The sequence below is a fragment of the Macaca thibetana genome, chromosome 12, assembly GCF_024542745.1.
Source record: "Macaca thibetana thibetana isolate TM-01 chromosome 12, ASM2454274v1, whole genome shotgun sequence".
NCBI lineage: Eukaryota > Metazoa > Chordata > Mammalia > Primates > Cercopithecidae > Macaca > Macaca thibetana.
In genome coordinates, this window is record NC_065589.1 from 26,420,392 (window position 1) to 26,442,488 (window position 22,097).

Consider the following 22,097-nt stretch of genomic DNA (forward strand, 5'->3'; position numbering starts at 1 on the left):
CTTTCTTTCTTTCTTTCTTTCTTTCTTTTTCTTTATTTATTTCTTTCTTTTTTCTTTCTTCCTTCCTTCCTTCCCTCCCTCCCTCCCTCGTTCCTTCCTTCCTTCTTTCCTTCTTTCCTTCCCTCCCTCCCTCTTTCCTTCCTACCTTCCTTGCTTTCTTGCTTTCTCTCTCTCTTTCTTTCTTTCTTGCTTTCTCTCTCTCTCTCTCTTTCTCTTTCAGACAGAGTCTTGCTCTTGTCACCCACACTGGAGTGCAGTGGTGTGATCTCGGCTCCCTGCAACCTCCACTTCCTGGGTTCAAGCAATTTTCCTCTCTCAGCCTCCTGAATAGTTGGGATTACAGGCGCATGTCATCATACCTGGCTAATTTTTGTATTTTTAGTAGAGACAGGGTTTCACCATGTTGACCTGGCTGATCTTGAACTCCTGACCTCAAGTGATCCACCTGCCTCAGCCTCCCAAAGTGCTGGGATTACAGGCATGAGCCACCATGCCCGGCCAAAGTGTATCTTTCTTTATCACCCATTTTCACTTCTGGATGCTATTGGCTGCTGGCCACCTACTCAGTCCTCAGATACCCTCACGCACCTGCTCATACACTCCCCCAACTCTTGTCCTCAGCAGCTACATAGATCAGTGCTCGGCAGAGACGGGCCTGTCCCCCAGAGGCATTTTGGAAATGTCTGGGGTTTGTTTATTTGTTTGTCCTTTTTCTAATGTAGTTGTGCTGCAGCGTTTTCACTGAAATGTTTATTGTTTTGTTATAAAAGATTTCCCTTTATTATTTTTATTTGACATTATCTGTTAGGGCATTATATTAATTTAAAAGACATAGTAGTTTGCAGTAGCTTATGAATTTCATTTCAGGATAGGAATGGTGATGTTAAAATAAATTTGTTATAGAAAGGGAGTGTTTGGTGTGATAGCATTGAGGATGGCTGAGGCAGATAGTCTTTCCAATTCCCTGGCTTTGCTATTGCTCCAAAGATCTTTTCCTCCAGCACACACCAGCCCCAATCAAATAGTCACATCCTGGATTCATAATCGCCAGTAACCACACCACTTCCAAAATCTGGATTGAAACATCATACTCTCTGACCATCACTCCCTATTCACTGACTCCAAGAATCCTCCAACCTCATAAAGACGTGGCCTTGACTCTCTCACTTTCCACTTTTCATTATTTCTTATACCTCTTCTATTCTCCCCCATCCCCAGCCTGGGCTCCATGGTCCAGCAGGATAACCACTCTCTTGCAAGTACATATAATTCTCATGTCTGCTTGCCCAGGGAAACAGTTTACCCTGGTTAAACCCAGATTTCTTTTTTTTTTTTTTTTTTTTGAGACGGAGTCTCGCTCTGTCACCCAGGCTGGAGTGCAGTGGCCGGATCTCAGCTCACTGCAAGCTCCGCCTCCCGGGTTCACGCCATTCTCCTGCCTCAGCCTCCCGAGTAGCTGGGACTACAGGCGCCTGCCACCTCGCCCGGCTAAGTTTTTGTATTTTTAGTAGAGACGGGGTTTCACTGTGTTACCCAGGATGGTCTCGATCTCCTGACCTCGTGATCCGCCCGTCTCGGCCTCCCAAAGTGCTGGGATTACAGGCTTGAGCCACCGCGCCCGGCCCAGATTTCTTCTTCTTCCACATGTGCACCTGAGCAAGCAGTTTGAAGGCGTGGAGAAAAATCACACAACCAGTGACTAGAGTCACTTCAGATTTATGGCCACAAATCTCAAATGGACACTTAACACAGTGAGCTAATTCTACCGCATCTCCCTTGTAAATTCACACTCCTACTTTCCGAGATAATTATTTCCCACCTTCTCCTCTCTTCACAAATCTTTAACACTTCCTCTCTTATCTCTTCTTTCTTAGCTGATGACTTCATGGGGAAAAAAATATGTATGTGTGCTTGGATGAGAACTACCTGATTTTCCCACTGTCATTTCTATCATTCTCCCGCCATCTGTGCCCGTGGAACCAGTGGTCATTTCCCAATTTACTCAAGTTGACCTCTTGATAACATTGTAAAGAGTCACTGCACTCTTTCTGAATCCTTCCCTAGGCTTTTGGGTCTCCACACTTGCTGGTCTTGCTTCTACCCCATTGGTTGCTTCTTTTGAGCCTCATTCCTTGGCCCTATCTCCACCAAAGCCTCCACCAAGCCTCTAAACACCTAAAGCCCAGGGCTCTGTCTTTGGCCTTCTTCTCTCCCCTAAGAGGTCTCAGCCATTTCCAAGTCTTCAAGTTCTACCTCTACAATGATGTTCTATCTCCAGGCCAGACCTCTCCCTAAGCTTCAGACTCATATGTCCAATTGCCCATCTGATCCTTCTAGTTAGCTTTCTATCAGACACCTTAAACTAACCATGACTAAAATGTAGCTAGTAATCACTCTGATAGACTTGAATCATGGGCCCCAAAGACATGCAGGTCCTAATCCCTAAACCTGTCAATGTTACCTTATATGGAAAAAGACTTTGCCAATGTGATTAATTTAAGGATCTTGAAATGGGGACAGTATCCTGGATTATTCAGGTGGGCCCTAAATGTAGCCACAAGTGTTCTTACAAGGAGAGGGAGATTTAATGACAGAAGAATAGTAGGAGAGGTGAGAACAGAAGAAAGAGGCTGGAACGATGCAAGAAAGAGGCAGAAATTGCAATTTCTAGAAACTGAAAAAAGGCAAGGAGACAGATTCTTCCCCCTCAAAGCCTCCAGAAAGAACCAGAAGGTGCCCTGCTGACACTTTCACGTCAGCCCAGTGGGACTGATTTTAGACTTCTGATCTTCAGAACTGTAAGAGAAACATGCGTCCCATTTTAAGCTACCAGATGTGTGGTACTTTGTCACAGCAGCGATAGGAAACGAATTCGGTCACCACAGCTACCACACAAATCCATAGCCTACCCTGATGCCCTCCACTTCTCAGGGAATGGCTCCCCATTTATGCAGCTGCTGAGGCCAAGAGCTTCGGAGTTGTCCAGATCTTTCTCTTCACTCCCACCTTGCCAGTCAGCAAGTCTTAGCTCTACATCCAGCACACGGCCTGACTCCAGCAGTTTCTCACTGCTCCACTGCCATGACCCTAGTCAACGCTATCACCATTCCCAACTCGCATGACGCCACTGCTTCCTGCTTGGCTTTCCACGCCTTCTCTTGGCCCTCTTCACATGCACCACCGGTGGCTTTATGAAGGCTGAATCAGATCACAGCATTCCCCCTACTGAAACCGTCAATGTCTTCCCATTACACTCAGGATAGAGTGCAAATCCCTTGCCATGGCCTATAAGGCCCTGCCATTCACTGGCCTCTGCTCGCCTTACCTCCCTCCACTTCCTCACTGCTGCACTGTACTGATCGCACTGACCTTCTCTCTGACCTTGCTCATTCCATTCCCACCTCGTGGACTTTGCGCTTGGAGTTCCTACCACCGAAGTGCTCTCTCTCCAGATCTTTGCATGGATCTCTCCTGTTCATCACTTAGGTCTCAACTCGGATATGGTCTCCTCCAAAAGGCCTTTCCCCACCGCCCTTGCTGAAACAGGATCTCAGTGCCCACAGCCAGTGGCTATTTAACCCCAGTTATCTTCCTTAAGGCATTTGTCAGCTCCTGAAATTGTCGCATTGGTTTGTTTACACATCTATTGTGTGTCTCTGTGAAGATGTAAGCTCTCAGAGGGTGTCCTGCTGACTGCAGTATCCTCAGTGCTTGGCACATAGTAGGCATACAATGATTATTTATTTGCCTTGCTGCCTGGTGTAGCTTGTTTCCAACTCTATCACTGCCTCTGGCAGATATAACTGCATCAAATTATCTCTCCCAGGGCTGTTTGTATCTCAGTAGCACTGGGGTATCCGTGCAAAGAGTTAACCAGTGGGATTTCCAGCAACCTTTAGCAGGTGTGGAGCAACCGACCATGGGATTTCTTTTGTGGTACTTTAAAAGCACACAATTCGTTCAACATCTGCTAAGGACTGGGTGCCATGGATACATAATAGAGGGAGGAAAAGATATTTATATTATGCCTTAGTGGATGAATTTGGATTTTGTCAAGGCAGGAGGGGGGTGGGGTGGAATAGAAGTGGGCGAAGGCACTGCCTGAAGGTGCTCAACTGTTTCATGGACTCGGCCTGGTGGCCCCTCCACCTTCTGCCTACTGGAACTCGCTGAGCCTGGGAATCTAGGGATAGTCTGCCTGTGGCTCAGCACTGGAGCCAACGCCCATACCTTGCATAGATTCAGAGAGACTGTGGTCTCCTGGCAGTGACCCACTTCCTCTCATTTGGCCTCTGTTTCTCCTCTCCCTGCTGCCTCAGGTCTCATCATCCATGAGGGACCCTCGGTGTATCGCATCTTTAAACGGTGGCAGGCTGTCAACCAGCAGTGGAAAGTGCTGAACTATGACAAGACAAAAGACCTGGAGGATCAAAAGGCAGGAGGCAGGACCAACCCCCGGACCTCCTCATCCACCCAGGCCAATATCCCCTCCTCGGAAGAGGAGGGCGCAGGCACCCCTGCCCCTGAGCAGGGCCCTGCCCAGGCTGCCAGCCACCCCTCAGGCCCTCTGTCCCAACACCACTGTGCTTATACCATCCTGCACATCCTGAGTCACTTGAGACCCCATGAACAGCGGAGTCCCCCAGGCAGCAGCCGAGAGCTGGTCATGAGAGTCACGACAGTGTGAGAGCAGAGGCCCAGGAGGAAGGCCATGACCACCACTGAGGGCCCGGAGCAGGGTGGGGAGGTGCAGTGGCACCCCCAGAGCCAGCAGAGGGAGCAGGCAGAGGGTGGGGGGCCTGGCAGGAGCCTGGGGCAGGCTCAGAGTGGGAGTGAGGCTGGTGCAGGAGCAGTTCTGCTATTTCCAATCAGTCAATGCCACTCACACAACAGCAATGAAAACCAACACCAACTCAACAACAAAGTGCAATACAGGCTGAACCCGGCCCAACAGAAAAAACCTGCCCCAATGCGCCCGCAGGCAAGGTACCTGAAGAAGCAGAGGCGGAGGGCAGGCAAAGCCTGTGTGACTGGTGGCAGTGCCGGAGGCCAAGGGGGCCAAGAGGAAAAGCGTCTGTGGTCTGCTCTGCTCTCACCCTGTTTGGTTTTGTTTCTCCTGGGGCTGTGTTCTGCAGGCAGCCAGGAAAGGGGGAGGCTCGTGAGCGAGCTGGCAGGGACACACTGCCTTTGGGGATCCTGGGCTCATTTGGATGGGCAAGATTCGCTGACAAATGGCTGTGGGGATGGAGGGGTGGATGGTCAGGGAGGGATGCGCAGGGAGGGAGAGCTGGTGTGAGCAGCCAGAGGGAGAGGTGTGTCTCCTTCCTGAAGGAACTTCCAAATGGAACTCCCGATTTCAGGTGGGCTCAAAGAGGGCTTAGGTTTGGAAAAGGGTGTTTTTCTGTGCCCTTGTTAATTTATTTTATAGTGCTTTGGTTCAAAGATGTTTACAGGACACACACACACACACACACACACACACACACACACACACCCCTCTAGAGAAAAGTACAGATTTCCAGTGAGTATTTGAAGCACAGTTCTGCTGCTGTGGCTTCAGCTTTGGAAGCTGTCAATCCCGTAGCAACTTTCCCAACTACCCAATCCCACCATGGCCAGGACATGGGCAATGCCAGCCCTTTCTTGTCTTGGCACATGCACATACCCAGTCCCCTCACGGTAGGGCACCCCTGCAGCTGCAGTGGTTGGGAGGAGCTTGGCCAGTGTGCCCCAAGGAGTGGAGTAGAGCCCAATCTAAGCATTCCTTGCTGCTTAGAACCCTCCCCAAAGAGGCAGTCAGGCTGACGCTCAGTGCTTCGTGCTCCCTGGTCCTTCCCGTGCAGCCAGGTGGGCCCAGGGGTGCCTGGCAGGGAGCACTACCCCTGGACCCCCCTGCTCGCTCGGGGGACCCTGCCAGGGAAGGCCACTGGGTGGTCACCTGCAGAGTTTCTGGTTGTCACTGCACAATGGCCGCATCATCCATGGGTATTAAAAGGACACTGTCAAGTACTTTTTTAAACTAGTTTTTAGGGTTTTTTAAAACTCTCTGTTGTTTGTAATATTCTCTTAAAAGCTTGAAAATAAAACTTCTTTCCCTACCATTAGTGTCCCTTTCCATATGCGAGTTTTTCTTCCTCTTCCCTATCCTCCCTCTGTGGTGTAAACAGCCTTCTTTCTCCCTGTGTCTGCCCCACCGCTAGATTCTCTCTCATCACAAGAAATCAAGCACATTTTCATTTCTCCTTTGAGGGCATGGATGGGGCAGGGCAGACAGGGATGTTCCCTTCTGTGTGCCTCTGTGTGAATCTGCAGTGAACTCCTGGCCTCTTCTTGGCATCCTAGCAGACAGAGTCCTTCAGGCCCCAGGCTCTCCCAAGGATTCTGCCTAGGAATCCTAGAAGCAGACACCATGGGTGCTGGAGGAAGTTTGCAGAGCTCCACTCCATCGGGTCATTTCACAGAGGTTGGGAGAGGGTTGTTAGGACCTCATTGCCCTGACAGTGTCCTTTGACTATCAGAGGACAGCACCCACGTTAAGGCCTCATGAGAGGGCTTGGACATATTATGAGGCAGCAGACAAGATCTTTTTTTCCCTTCAACTTCATCTGGCCCTCCCACCCTGGGGCTGGCTGTGGGTCCGGCAACAACATCAGTGGGGTGTGCACAGGCTTAGAAAGGTTTCTCCCTGATGAAGCTCAAAATCAGAGAGTTAAGAAAGACACACTTGGAGAGAGACTGAAGGACACATACAAGGAAAACATACAAACAAATGAAAACCAATCACACTGTGCAAATAAACCATGTAGAGGAAGTGTATTTATTTTTCACTATGGTCTAGGAACAGGCCTTTCAGTTTAAGCATTTATGGAGGCTATAGATGTGTTATATGGACTATCTGTTTTCAAAAAAGTATTACAGAGTGGGTTGCAGTGGCACATGCTTTAGTCCTAGCTACTTGGGAGGCTGAGGTAGGAAAATTACTTGAGCCCAGGAGTTTGAGGTCAGCCTGGGCAACATAGCAAGACCCCAATTCTAAAAAGAAAAAAAGGCTAGGTTCAGTGGCTCATGCCTGTAATCCCAGCACTTTGGGAGGCCAAGGCGGGTAGATCATTTGAGGCCAGGAGTTCGAGACCAGCCTGGTCAATGTGTGAAATGCCGTCTCTACAAAAAATACAAAATTAGCCAGGCATGGTGTCACACACCTGTAATCCCAGCTACTTGGGAGGCTGAGGCAGGAGAATCACTTGAACCCAGGAGGTGGAGGTTGCAGTGAGCCAAGATTGCACCACTGCACTCCAGCCTGGGTGACAGAACAAGATTTGGTCTCCAAAAAAAAAAGAAAAAAGAAAAGAAATGAAATGAAAAAAAGGTATAATACAACAAATATGCATATCATCAAAACTATAGTGGCCATCTTGTTGTCTTTCTTTGGTGGTTCACAAGGCTTTTTAGACTCTTGCAGTCATTGAGGGTCATCATTTGAATATGTCGTACTGAAGAAGAAGAGGCAATTAATAATAAACTCTTGTAGAATGCTGGCGTTTGTTGGATCTTGATAACTCAAGCTCCAAGAGAACAAAGACCTCATCCTCCTCGGTTACTGCTGTATTTTCAGGACCCACAGCAGTACCTGGCACACACTAGGTTCTCAATGAATATTTGTGAAGGAGTAAGACACTCTTGGAAGAGAGCAACAGTACCTTCAGCATCTAGGAGACATGCCTCCTCTTCCTTCAACTTCTGTTCTAACACACAAGGTCAATCACAGAGTAGAAAAGAAAGGTCAAGTTCTGACTTCTCCGCCCAACAGGATGGTAAATTCCCAGTGCCTTGGGAAATTGAATTTATGAGTACAGAAATGAATGAATTGGGGTTTTATATTTTATATGCATCTCTGGGAAGAAAGGTGAAAGTACACCTTGATGACTTTCCGACGTGCAGGTCATCCTTCATACCACCAGGCAAATGTCTATATTTCCTGTGGAGTTATTTAATGCAGAGTAATGTACAATAGCCCAGAGTTCACTTGCACATCATCTGCAAGTATGACCCATGTATGGGGCAAGATACTAGCTAACATCTGAAGTTCTTACTATGTGCAAGGCACCAAATGGAACGCTTCATACGTATTAATTCACTTAATAGTCCAACAACCTGATGAAACAGATACCATTCTTATCTTCATTTTGCAGATGTGAACGCTGAGGCCAAGAGGTTAAGTAACTTGCCCATAGTCACCAGCCAGGATCCCATCCCCAGCAATCTGGCTTGCTTATTTATTTATTTATTTATTTATTTATTTATTTATTTATTTTTGAGACGGAGTTTCACTCTTGTTGCCCAGGCTGGAGTGCAATGGCACAATCTTGGCTCACTGCAACCTCTGCCTCCTGGATTGCGGCGATTCTCCAGACTCAGCCTCCCAAGTAGCTGGGATTACAGGCACCTGCCACCACACCTGACTAATTTTTGTGTTTTTAGTACAGACGGGGTTTCGCCGTGTTGGCCAGTCTTGAACTCCTGACCTCAGGTGATATAACCACCTTGGTCTCTCAAAGTGATGAGATTACAGGCATGAGCCACTGCGCCCGGCCAGCAATCTGGCTTTGAGCATAGCCACTCTGACACATTTAAGGAAAGACAACCAGCCAATTTAAGGAAAATCTGGATCAGGTCAACCAGGGAGGTTAGAATGTGAGAGATCTACAGGAAAGCTTTGGAGATTGGGGTAGATACAAAAAAATGGTTTACGTCGCCTACAGAAAAAAAAGCTGAGTTTACATGACAATTCTTGCCATGGCTCAGGAGGGTTTAGGGTTATGGATGAAAAGAGAAGCAGGCTCACCCGATGCCCATGCCCTCATAACTTTCGAGAAGGAAAAGTCCTAAACACAGCAACCTCAGTGCCTTTGGCATTGGCCAAAGTCTGGCACTCTGCCGTTTTCTGAGGTCCAGCCCAGCAAGGAAAGCACCGTGCCGGATGCAGTTGGCACCTTGGCATAGAACACCCCCAAGGTGTCCATGGTGTCCATGGGTCTGAGGCGCCCTCCCCCATAGAGAGGGGACAATCTGTTAAGTGAAAAAGTAGAAAGCTTGGGCTCTGCATCAAATAATACAGAAGTGGATTTATTTTATTTTATTGTTTATTAATTATTTCTCCAAGGTGCTTGGGTTTTTCCAACCCCATAAGTTGGAAACTACTGTTATTCCCATTTTTCAGGGGAGGAAACTGAGGCCTGAAACGTTAAGCACGATGCCCAAGGTCATATGACTATAGATGGCGGCATGGGAATCTGTACCTCAGCTGTCTAAGGCCATACATTGGGCTGCTAACCTCTGCATTACACTGCCTCTCAGCAAAGTGGAAATGCATTTAAAAGTTTTATCCTGATACAAGAAGCAAAGAAGGAAGTGAATGAGGCCCCCATCAGCCAGATGTAACCGAGATATCTGTGTGCCACGTGCCCTTCAGTGTCTGCTAAGGTCAGCTCCAACCTCGCCATCCCTCCGACTATGGGAAGATTGACACCTTCAGCAGTTTTTCTAATAATTCAGACCCTAAAATTTTTCCCAGTTGCCTCCTACTCCAAAATCTGGAGTCCTGAACTCAGGGTTTCCGTTTTCTGTCTTAGAGCTATTTCTTTATTTCAACCCTGTGTTAAACTCAAATATTGGACATGATTCCTCCTCCTTGATTTTCCATTACAACTTAAATAGTATCACTTACAGTTGTGTATAATTGAGTTTTATCAGGAAGTCAATGGTAACCAGAAGTTTATTCATATAAGAAACTGTGGTGAGAAACTGCAATATGGAAGTTCTTGCCAGGTGGATACCTCAAATGTAAATTAGATAAAACCACCTTCAAAAACCCCATTGCTTAGTTACTAGACTCTGTTAAGAAGCTCAGCATTTTTCATAAAAAATATTTCTCATGAAAGAACTTGGCAAGCTTACTCTTATTAACTATAAATAAGCAAGCTAACAGTATTTTCTCTTCTGGGAAATTTGCATTTTTAAGAGGAGGTAATTCTGAAGCAAGGGGAGTAATCCCATAAGTGGTGGAATTTCAATCATCAGCAGGCAGGTGGAGAATTGTATTGTGTTCTTTCAGCCAGGAGGACCATAGCCATGTATCTGCATTTGACACGCAGGTCCACACACAGAAAGACATAAGCACAAATAGTAACAAACGCATTCTCCAAAAACTGACTTGGAGTCAAGGCCTGTTGACTGAGCAGCCTGTTAGTTTTCTTCCAGAGGATCAAGACTCCCAGGCAACAGGTGGAGAGGGGCAGGAAGGGGCCTGTCTCTATCAGGCCCTCTGAGCTTGGTAATGTTAGTCAGCTGGACTAGCCCCTTTTTCCACAGGTTAGAGTTGGGATACCAGCTCTTATGTTCCAGGTAGTGGCCCTTCCAAAGGGTGACTTGTTGAGAGGGAAGGCCTCTGCACTGTCCAACACAGGCAGGTATCCGTCTTCCAAGAAGAAATGCAGAAATGGTGGAGCTGCCCCTGCCCTGAGCATGCTGAGAGCATACACCTGTCTGGTGAATTATGGTGACTTTATTGCAAGTCCTAGTCCCACCCTCAAAAGCCTCAAGACTGAGGCATTAGCTCATATTGTCCATCGCTCCTCAAATCATTTCAGTGGACACCTGTTGCTTTTGTCTATTCAGCACACACTCTTTCCTATGGGAAACTCACGCCATATGGTTTTGGTAGGGCTGAACCACTAAAATCACTGTAGCCATAGAAATGAGACTGTGATTCAGGCTTGGATAGTCAAAGTCTCTTATTTCTGTGTCCACAGGGGTTGATTCAGAAATTGGTATGTGACTGAAGGCTCTCCATGCCCTCCCTGGGACTTATCCAACAGAGCTAGTGGGAGACACGCTTTCCCTCCACTAGGGTTGCTAGCTGCACTTCTGTGTGTCAGGGAAAATAAAAGGTCCCATCTTCTGCTGCCAAGGAAGCATCTACCTTCTGAATATGGTCAAGAAATAGAGACACACAAAGCAAAGAGCAGGAGAGAGATGGTCCTGCCTCTCCTGGAACCACTCATGACTGAGCCAGCTTCTCCACTAGATTTCCCAGACATTAGCCAATCGATTTCATTTTGCTTATATTAGTCTGAGCTGTGTGTATGTCACTTGTAATCAAAATTCTTTAAAATTGTGAATACAAAGCTTTCCTTATATCCCTATGACAAAACTTTGTGTTAAATCCAAGGATGCACTGGTTGGGAGACCAAAGACAGTAACAGGTTGCCTCCCTTTCCTACCGAGTAGGGGTCAAGGTGGCTTCCTGGCAGCATTCACAACAGTCATTCTCCTTTAATTTTTTTTTTAAGAGTCTTGCTCTGTTGCCCAGGCTGGAGTGCAGTGGTGTGATCTCAGCTAACTGCAACCTCCACCTCCTGGGTTCAAGCAATTCTTGTGCCTCAGCCTCCCGAGTAGCTGAGACAACAGGCACGCAACACCACGCTTGGCTAATTTTTGTATTTTTAGTAGAGATAGGGTTTGTCCACGTTGCCTAGGTTGGTCTGGAACTCCTGATTTCAGGTGAACCACCTGCCTTGGCCTCCCAAAGTGCTGGGATTACAGGTATAATCCTCTACACTCGGCCTTCGTTAATTCTCTTTGTGAATCTGTTCAGTTGTCAAATGATAAAATAGAAAGACAATATGCACCTACATACATACAGAGAGTGTTCTCTTAAGACATTTTTTTAAGATTACACTGGGGAGACAAAGAAGGGACCTAAAGTGAAAAATAGGCAGACCTATGATCAGAACTCTGATCTAAAGGCTTTGGAAGGGGCAGGATCCAGTTATGAGGCCTTCAGGACACCAGGGTTCAGAATGGAAGATAAGAGGCAAGGCACAGAGCAAGACCTTGATCCACTGGCCACAGTCAAAGGGGTCCTCCATTACCCCTGGCATTGACCATGGCATTGCCCCCCAACACATGCCACCTTACTGCTACTATTATCATTTTTCCTGGATTAAATAAGCTACCATGGGTGTCTGACTTTAAAAATGGGGACCTATGGAAGCAGAATCAGGTCAGAATCCTTTGTGAACACGGGCAAGTATCTTAGCTTTTTCGGTCTCTGGTTTCCTCATCTTTAAAATAAAGATAATTGGCCTCTGAGGACCTTTGTAATGTCAGAGATAATGCATATAAAGTAGGCAGTAAATAAATAATTGCCATTATCATTTTTATTGTTCAACAGAGTAATAGGAAATTTGTACCATTACCATAGCATATAAAAAGCAAGGTTACATTTCTTTTGGGTATATATCTGGTAGTAAGATTGATGAATCTTACGGGGTTAGTTCTATTTTTAGTTTTTCAAGGAGCCTCCAAACTGTTCTCCATAGTGGTTTGTACTAATTTACATTCCCACCAACAGTGTACAATGGTTTCCTTTTCTCTGCATCCTTGCCTGCATTTGTTATTGCCTGTCTTTTGGATAAAAGTCATTTTAACCAGAGTGAGATGATAACTCATTATAGTTTTGATTTGTATTTCTCTGATAATCAATGATGTTGAGCACCTTTTCATATAGCTGTTTGCCACTTGTATGTCTTCTTTTGAAAAATGTCTATTCAGATCTTTTGCCCATTTTTAATGGAATTATTAGATATTTTCCTATTTAATTGTTTGAGCTCCTTATATATTCTGGTTATTAGTTCCCTGTCAGATGGATAGTTTGCAAATATTTTCTCCCATTCTGTGGGCCGTCTCTTTACTTTGTTTATTGTTTCCTTTGCTGTGCAGAAGCTTTTTAACTTGATGTAATCCCATTTGCCCATTTTTGCTTTGGTTGCCTGTGCATGTAGGGGTATTAGTCAAGAAATCTTTGCCCAGACCAATGTCCTGGAGTGTTTCTCCAATGCTTTCTTGTAGTATGATAGGGTTTGGCTCTGTGTCCCGACCCAAATCTCATCTCGAATTGGAATCCCCACAATTACCATTTGTCAAGGCAGGGACCTGGTGAGAGGTGATTGGATCATAGGAGCAGTTTCTCCCATGCTGCTTTTGTGATAGTGAGTGAGATCTGAGGGTTTTATAAGTGTTTGATGGTTCCTCGTTTACACTGTCTCTCACCTACCACCATGTAAGATGTGACTGCTTCTCCTTCTGCCATGATTGTAAGTTTTCTGAGGCCTTCCCAGCCACGCAGAACTGTAAGTCAATTAAACTTCTTTCCTTTATAAATTACCACGTCCCAGGCATTTCTTTATAGCATGTGAAAACGGACGAATACATAGTAGTTTCAAAGTCTGGGTTCTTAGATTTAAGTCTTTAACCCGTTTTGATTTGATTTTTTTTATGGTGAGAAATCCCAGTTTCTGGGATATCCAGTTTTCCCCAGTGCCATTTATTGAAGATACTACCCTTTCCCCAATGTATGTTCTTGGGACCTTTGTCAAAAATGAGTTCACTGTAGATGGATAGACTTATTTCTGTGTTTTCTGTTCTGTTCCATTGGTCTATGTGTCAGTTTTTATGCCAGTACCATGTTGTTTTGTTTATTATAGCTCTATAGTATAATTTGAAGTTAGATAATGTTACTCTTCCAGTTCAGTTCTTTTTGGTCAGAATAGCTTTGGCTATTCTGGGCCTTTTGTGGTTTCATACACATTTTATGATTTTTTTTCTATTTCTGTGAAAAATATCACTGGTATTTTGATAGGGATTGCATTGAATCTGTAGATTGCTTTGAGTAGTATGGACATTTTAATAATATTGACTTTTCCTATTCATGAACATGGAATATCTTTCCTTTTTTTTTTTTTTTTTTTTTTTGGTATCCTCTTCAATCACCACTAAGCATATACCCTAAAGAAAGGAAATCAGTATATTGAAGAGATATCTGCACTCTCATGTTTATTTCAGTAATATTCACAATAGCAAAGATTTGGAAGCATCCTAAATGTCCATCAACAGATGAATGGATAAAGAAAATGTGGTACATCATATACAATGGAGTACTAGTGAGCCATAAAAAAGAATGAGATCCTGTCATTGCAACAACATGGATGGAACTGGAGGACATTACGTGAAATAGGCCAGGCAAAGAAAGACAAATTTCGCATGTTCTCATTTATTTGTGGGAGCTAAAAATTTTAAAAATTGAACTCATGGAGATAGAGAACAGAAAGATGGTAAGGCTGGAAAGGGTAGTGGGAGAGGGGGAAAGTGGGGATGATTAATGAGCACAAAAATGTAGTTAGATAGAATGAATAAAGTCTAGTATTTGATAGCACAACAGGGTGACTACAGTCAACAATAACTTATTGTACATTTAAAAATAACCAAAAGGGTATATAATTGGATGGTTTGTAACATAAAAAAAGATAAATGCTTGAGGCGATGGATACCCCATTTACCCTAATGTGATTATTATGCATTGTATGACTGTATCAAAATATCTTATGTACCCCAAGAATATATATGCCTATTATGCACCCACAACATTTTTTTTAAAAAAGCAAGGTTGAATCAAAGCAAAATGAGTACCTGGAATCAGCACTGTGTCCCATTTAAGTTTTTCTTCAGTTACAAGTAACATACCCAACTAGCAGGAGTTTAAACAATTAAGGGTGTGTTTTCCTTTTGTAATAAGATGTCCAGTGTACATGGCTGCTGGCATCAGTCCAGTTGCTTGGTGATGCCACTAACAACTCAGGCTCTTTCTGTCATCTGCTCTGGCACCCTTAAAATGTTGATTTGTCATAGTGTCAAGATGATAGCTCATCTTCAGATGAGATAAGACAAGAGAAGGGGTGGCCCCAGTCACATCTCTCCTTTATGTCAAGAAAAGCTGGCCCGGCACGGTGGCTCATGCCTGTAATCTCAGCACTTTGGGAGCCTGAGGTGGGTTTATCACCTGAGGTCAGGAGTTCAAGACCAGCCTGGCCAATATGGTGAAACCCCGTCTCTACTAAAATTACAAAAAAATTAGCCAGGCATGGTGGCGTGCTCCTGTAATCCCAACTACTCAGGAGGCTGAGGCAGGAGAATCACTTGAACCCAGGGGGTGGAGGTTGCAGTGAGCTGAAATCATGCCATTGCACTCCAGCCTGGGCAACATGAGCAAAACTCTGTCTCAAAAAACAAACAAACAAAAAAACTGAAAAGGTAAAGAACTATGTTTCTACTCCAAGATGCTTCCACGTGTAGTATTGTGGCCAAAAATGTGTTTTATAGACACACTTAGCTGCTGGAGGGGCGGGCTAGGAAAGTGATTATTTATACTTTTTCTATTTATTTACCAGCTACTACTATGGGATGCACCAAGGAAAAGGAGATGGAACTGGATGCTGGGTAAGCCAGCTGGGGGCATCTGCCCCACCCTGAGAGTAGGAGGATAAATTAGTAGACTGTTTTTGAGGGCTATTTAGTAGCATTCTATTGAATTTTAAATATACATGTCCTTCAACGCAGGGATTCCATTTCTTGGAACTCTCCTAGAGAGAGAGTAGCAGATGTTGCGTTCGCAAAGAGCTTGGTAAATGAGAGCAACATGAGCGTAATAATGAGACAGATTGGAAAGAACCTAAATGTCTGTCACGTGGGAGTGATGGAGTATGAGATATTGAAACCATGGGATGCCATCAGCATCACAGAATGTCATAGGCATGGAAGGACTGACAGGGAAAGGTCTCAAAATCATATCGTTAATTGAAAAATGAAATCTGCAGGACAAGATGCACAATGATCACGTACTTGGAGAACAACACCAAACCACACCTACATCTCATATGTTAAGATGCCACATCCAAAAGAATATGGAACGATACCACCAAACTGATCAGAGCAATTTTTTTGGGGGAGAGGATGAGGTTGAGGAATGTGAAGGGGGAACTTCCTTTCTGCTTATATTGTTTGCATTTTAATTATAAAAGTGAATTCATGTGATATTTGTGTAATGTTTTAAATTATGGTGCATATATACAGTAGAATATTAAGTAACTATTAAAAACAGTGAGTAGGCCGGGCGCGGTGGCTCACGCCTGTAATCCCAACAATTTGGGAGGCCAAGGCAGGTGGATCATCTGAGGTCAGGAGTTCAAGACTAGCCTGGCCAACTTGGAGAAACCCCGTCTCTACTGAAAATACAAAAATTAGCCAGGCGTGGTGACGCACACCTGTAATCCCAGCTACTCAGGAGGTTGAGGCATGAGAATTGCTTCAACCTGGAAGGTGGAGGCTGAAGTGAGCTGAGATTGTGCCACTGCACTCCAGCCTGGGTGACAGAGCAAGACTGTCTCAAACAACAACAATGACGAGTCAAATCTTTTTTAGAAAATAGGTACTTTGTATTTGGATGAAGTCCTGGGTCATCTTTCCTGAGAAATTGTAGCAGGGTGGGCCCTGAGGGGTTTGGGGTAGAGGACTCCTGAGGCTTCCCACTGCCTGTGTTTCTATGGTTCTGTGATAAGGAAAGTTTGAGAGCAAGGAAATCTGCACTTCAGACTTTATTTGGTAATTTAATGAAGGGCAGGGGCAGGGAAGAGACCTTGAGTTGGACAGCAGGAGTGGCCTCCCCTACCTTCAGTTAGGCCTTGGTCATCCAGACCAGAAGTTTTTCTAGAATAGCCTTTGGAGCAATCAGAGATCTGGAGTTTTTGCTGCGAGCATGCAGTTGAGAGGAGTCCACTTGGCTGAGAGGCACCGCACACAGATGCAGCCAGGCATCTTTGAGAGTGACTGCCTGCTAGTCCAACTCCCTCTGTGCCCAATAGAAGCTGCAAGCAACTGGCAAGTATAGAAGCAGGATCGTCCAGACTGCAGACAGTTGGTTCTTTTCCTTCTCTCTTCTAAGTTTTTTTTCCCACCTTCCAAATCCTTCCTAGGCCAGGGTTTTCCTTCCAACAGTAGATGATGGCAGACAAGGTGTATGATGCCCCGTGCCCACTCCAGGTTCCAGTCCTCAGGGGCCAGCCAGTCCTCTGCCCAGGGACTGACTGGGGATATTCACTGAAGGTTTCTGCTTGTCCAGCCAAATGCCTGAAGCCTCACAGACATCAATCCTGGCCACAAAGCCTGCCAGATGTGACTTGGGAAAGTCAGTCAAGGAGACTGACAATATGGAGCTACCGAAACAAACAAAGTGAAGGCTGCTTTCTGAGTTCCAAGGCAGATGGAGACCCTAGGGAATCAGACAGAGTAAATAAACATCAAATAAATAAAGTCCCTGTAATCCTAGCACTTTGGGAGGCTGAGGCAGGTGGATTGCTTGAGGTCAGGAGTTCAAGACCAACGTGACCAACATAGTGAAACCTGTCTTACTAAAAATACACAAATTAACCAGGTGTGGTGGCAGGTGCCTGTAATCCCAGCTACTCAGGAGGCTGAGGCAGGAGAATCACTTGAACCTGTGAGGTGGAGATCACAGTTAGCCGAGACTGCACGACTGCACTCCAGCTTGGGCAATAGAGCGAGACTCTATCTCAAAAATAAATAAATAAATAAAGCCTCATTTAGCTAAAACAACAAAACAAGAAGGTAAAACAAATGCATTACCTTCTTTTTGTGTGTGTATTTGAAAATTTTCATGATAGAAATTAACAAAATGGCCCTCGTCACAACACCCTTTGGTGTCCTTGTTTATGTAGTTTCTCTGACCTGGAAGGCCCTTCCTCTCTTACACCCCTTGTATAAATCTTAAACAGGTCCCACATGGCCCAATCCAAATGCTTTCTCTAGGAAGCCTTCACTGATTCCTCCTCCACCCTCCATTCCCAGTGAGAGCAATTATACCTTCCTCTGGTTTCTTATTTCATTTTGCTTATACCATTTTGAAAGAAGCTATAACATTCTCACTTTTAATGTCATTATCTGCATGCTAATCCCACTGATCAGCCTAAGAGTATATTAAAGTCGGGGATTCTGGTTCATTAATCTCCCTATTCTCAGTACCTGACACATAGTATGTGGCGATGAGAACTGATAAATAAATAGATCCATTATTCATCCATTTCATAAACATTTATGGGGCATCTGAATATAACAGGCACTGTACTAGGCAGTGATGTTAATAAGACAAATAAGACAGTAAACTCCTTAGCCCCATGGAGTCTGCAGTTTGGGTGATAGGGACAGCCATGTAAGCAGATAATTACAGTAAAGAACCATTGGTATAATCATGAAAGTACATGCAAGGTAGAGGGGACGGTGTGAAAGAGAGAGAGTTCAATTCTACTTGAGGGAGGTTAAGAAGGGTTTTAAGAGAGAAGTGATGTTAACTTGGTACATTAGTTCGAGTTCACAGAAAAGCAGATGCAAAGAGAGGGTGCTATAGTTTGAATGTGCCCTCCAAAGTTCATGTGTTGGAAACTTGATCTCAATGCTGCAGTGGTGTTGGGATGTGGGACCTAAAAGGAAGGGTTTGGGTCATTGGGGCATTGCCCTCGTGACTGGATTAATGCCAGCCATTATCTTAGGCTTGTTATCTCAGAGGTGGGTTCCTTATTAAAAAGATGACTTCACCCTTCCCCATCTCTCACCCATGTGATGCTTTCTGCCATGTTATGGTGTGGCAAGAAGTCCCTTACCAGATGCTTGTACTTTGATCTTGGAATTCCCAGCCTCCAGAACTGTAAGAAAATAAATTTCTGTTCTTTATAAATTACCCAGCCTTTGGTATTTTGTTACAGCAGCACAAAATGGACTAAGACAGAGGGTTACATACAAGAGATTCATTGAGGGAGGGAGCAAAAAGCAGGCAGAGCCCTCACACCACAATGCAGGCCTGATTCCTGTGGAGGAAGAGAGGGATAAAGGAGGATAGGGTTGGTGAAGTCTCAGTTTGCAGAGAAGCAGTTCCAGGTAAGATTTGGCTAGACCAATGAAGAACGCTTGAGCCAAAGTCTCCCCCTGGAGGAATCTCATGTCTTATTGGATGGGGCTGCCTTAGTACCCCGTTGTACTCAGCCATTGGCTGGGAGCAGCCCACTGGCACCACAGCCTTGGTGTGAACATGGCAGCAGAACCAGAAGGCCATGGCAGTTATGCTTTCTGCAGCAAGTGGTCTGAGTGGCACACTTTCATGACCACTACACTTGGTCTTTATATTTAAGTATATATCAGCGGGCATATAGGTGAGAAAATGTGGGAGAAGACAAAAAGGAAACATTCCAGAATGAGGGATCTGCATTAGAAAACACACCAAAGCATGAGTCAATGTAGCTCATTAATGGACCTGGAAGTAATTCTGCATGAATGGAGTGAGGGGAGGGACAACGCGGCAGGAGATGAGGTTGGCTGATTGGCAGCAGCTTGGCTATGGTAGGCATTGCTTGTGAGCAGTGGAGGGACATGAAAGGGCTAACATCAGGAAAGTGGAGCAGGTTTGGGCTTGGAAAATAGGCTCTGGAGGCATGTAGAGGAGGGCTCAGAAGAAGGCAGGCCAGGCCGGGCGCGGTGGCTCACGTCTGTAATCCCAGCACTTTGGGAGGCCGAGGCGGGTGGATCACAAGGTCAGGAGTTCGAGACCATCCTGGCTAACATCGTGAAACCCCGTCTCTACTAAAAGTACAAAATATTAGCCGGGCTGTGGTGGCATGCCTGTAGTCCCAGATACTCGGGAGGCTGAGGCAGGAGAATGGCGTGAACCCAGGAGGCGGAGCTTGCAGTGAGCCGAGATTGTGCCACTGCACTCCAGTCTGGGCGACAGAGCGAGACTCCGTCTCAAAAAAAAAAAAAAAAAAAAAAAGAAGAAGGCAGGCCAGAGAGGATGGCCCAGCAAGCATTTGGAATGATGTGCTGTGGAGTGGGCTAGATCAGTGGTGGTGGTGGAAAGGGAGAGGAAGAAAGGGATGGATGAATGGAAAGATGGGTGAGTGAAGGAATGAATGAGTAAATGCAAGTGGTCACATGCAAACCAGCTGTACCTCTTTCAGGGACAGTTCCATTGTATTCAAATCCCTGAATTCTGCTCTGTGTCTTGATGAAGCTCATAACTCATTCCTGTTAGAGTTTCATTAGGTAAAAAATACACCCTGATACATTGTCAAGGGAAATAAGCACCTGTCCCAAACATCCTGCTCTACAAAAACACATCAGCACTTGCTGCCAACCCAGGCTGGTCTCAGGCGGGCATGAATGTAACTCTGCCTGGTTGGAGCAGGAATCCCCAGGAGACAAGGCCTCCTTTTGTGCTCCATTCATTTTCAGGGCCAGATGGTGTTTGCCTCATTGACTTTCATTGCTGATTTAGTCTTGTTTGCTGGTTTTTTACAGGTTGCTTCCTTATTTCAATTCATTTTTTCACTTGTCCCACTTTTGCGCTCTGCAGCACGTTCATCGCAATGGCAGGGAGACAGCTGGAGCTCTCAGCAGGTAGAAATTTTCAGGTAGTTGGCCAAACCTAGTTCCCACAGCTCAGTGCCCTGGCTCTGGGAAAACATTGTGCAGAGGGAGCTCTGAGAAAAAACAGTAAATACAGTTTCATTGAAAAACACTGTTGATTGAGCAAGATGGCAGAGCAACCAACAGCCATGACTGAAAGGATGATTTCTGGTCCCAACTGCTTCCTTTTTCTGGCCTTTCTGTTACCATCTTGTATAAAGACTAAGTCTAAACAGCAGATTCAGGGATGCTCACCATCCGGGTGCTCTCTGATCCTGCAGCATCCTTGTTGGGTCACCAGCAAGGACAATCAACTTATCCATCTGTTCACACCATGCCTCCAGTCCTCAGATGCTTATCCCCAAATCAAAAGCTCCATCCTTTCTAGTCAAATGATATCCGCTTCCACCTTTTTTTTTTTTTTTTTTTTTTTTTGAGACGGAGTCTCGTTCGGTCACCCAGGCTGGAGTGCTGTGGCGCAATCTTGGCTCACTGCAAGCTCCGCCTCCTGGGTTCATGCCATTCTCCTGCCTCAACCTCCCAAGTAGCTGGGACTACAGGCACCCGCCACCACGACCAGCTAAGTTTTTGTAATTTATTTTTATTGTTATTTTTTTAGTAGAGATGGGGTTTCACCATGTTAGCCAGGATGGTCTCGATTTCCTGACCTCGTGATCCGCCCACCTTGGTATCCCAAAGTGCTGGGATTACAGGCATGAGCCCCTGCGCCTGGGCTCCCTTTCGCCTTTAAAATTCAGTTCTACTCCCTGCTAGGATGAGTGTTTCCAGCATTCTCTGTTACTTTTATCTACAGTCCCATCCGGTTGTGGCTAATTATTGACTTTGTTTTGGTCTGAGTTCTTTAGAAAATTAGGTGTTTTGTTCTATCTTCCTCACTAGACTGTCAGACCCTCAAGAATGAGAATGAATCAAGTTGACAGATGAGCCATTTGAAAAAGCAAACAAATTTTTAAAAATAAAAATAAAAATAATGAGAATGGAGCCTCCTCCCTCTTTTCAGGCCTCCAAGTCTCTGGAGGAATGGCCTGTCACCATTGTGCACTCGAGTGACGTATGTCTCTGACTTGCAAGGCTTGGCTTCTAGTTCTGTCTTAGCTATGCTGTGAGTTTTAGGCCAGCACTTGTCCCTGCCCACTCAATGGAAAAACCAGCTTCTGCTCACCTACTGCATTATCTGGGTTTGGATGCAATGAGTGTGACCTAGAAAGTCTGAGATTCTACAAACAGATAGGACAAAGAGACCCATGGCTGTTTTTAGAAAGTGATCAACACTTCAACATTTTAAACAACATTGATAGCCTAACATTTAAAAAATGTATTATCACCACTCTTATGGACCTTGGTTCTTCTTATTTGGCTCTGTCATGTGCCTTTCTTGCTCCTCCTCCTTGCAAGTTTTTATGACATTGTGTAACTGCCTCACATTTGGATTTAATTGACTCTAAGTGTATTGTTCCAAAATCTTTTACCGACTAGCACATGGCTCTGCACTTGTGTGGTAGCGGTGATGATGTGTGTGTCTGTGTGTGTGTGTATGTGTGTGAGTGGAACTGACAGAAAGAAAGCAACTCAGCAAGTGCCAACTGGCAGCCTCTCTGGACCAATAATATTAACTATTTCAGAGACTTCCAAGGAGCTATTGCCAACTCTTTTGTGTTTTTTCAATACTATTATCACTATTACAAGGGCACTCCAAGGCCCTTTTACTTAAA

General features: G+C 45.2%; 2 protein-coding genes across 2 annotated transcripts in view; one reads left to right on the plus strand and one right to left on the minus strand.

Annotated features, from left to right (window-relative positions):
* The window catches only part of MARCHF4 (membrane associated ring-CH-type finger 4), a 113,576-nt gene extending 107,477 nt beyond the window's left edge, over nucleotides 1-6,099 (plus strand). Inside the window, exon 4 of the mRNA XM_050751277.1 lies at nucleotides 4,320-6,099. Within this exon, the coding sequence (XP_050607234.1) occupies nucleotides 4,320-4,687 (368 nt within the window). The 3' untranslated portion in view covers nucleotides 4,688-6,099. The remainder of the gene's footprint in view (nucleotides 1-4,319) is intronic.
* RPL37A (ribosomal protein L37a) overlaps nucleotides 1-22,097 on the minus strand; it is a 308,451-nt gene that overhangs the window by 231,475 nt on the left and 54,879 nt on the right. The gene's annotated exons all lie outside the window — the stretch shown is intronic.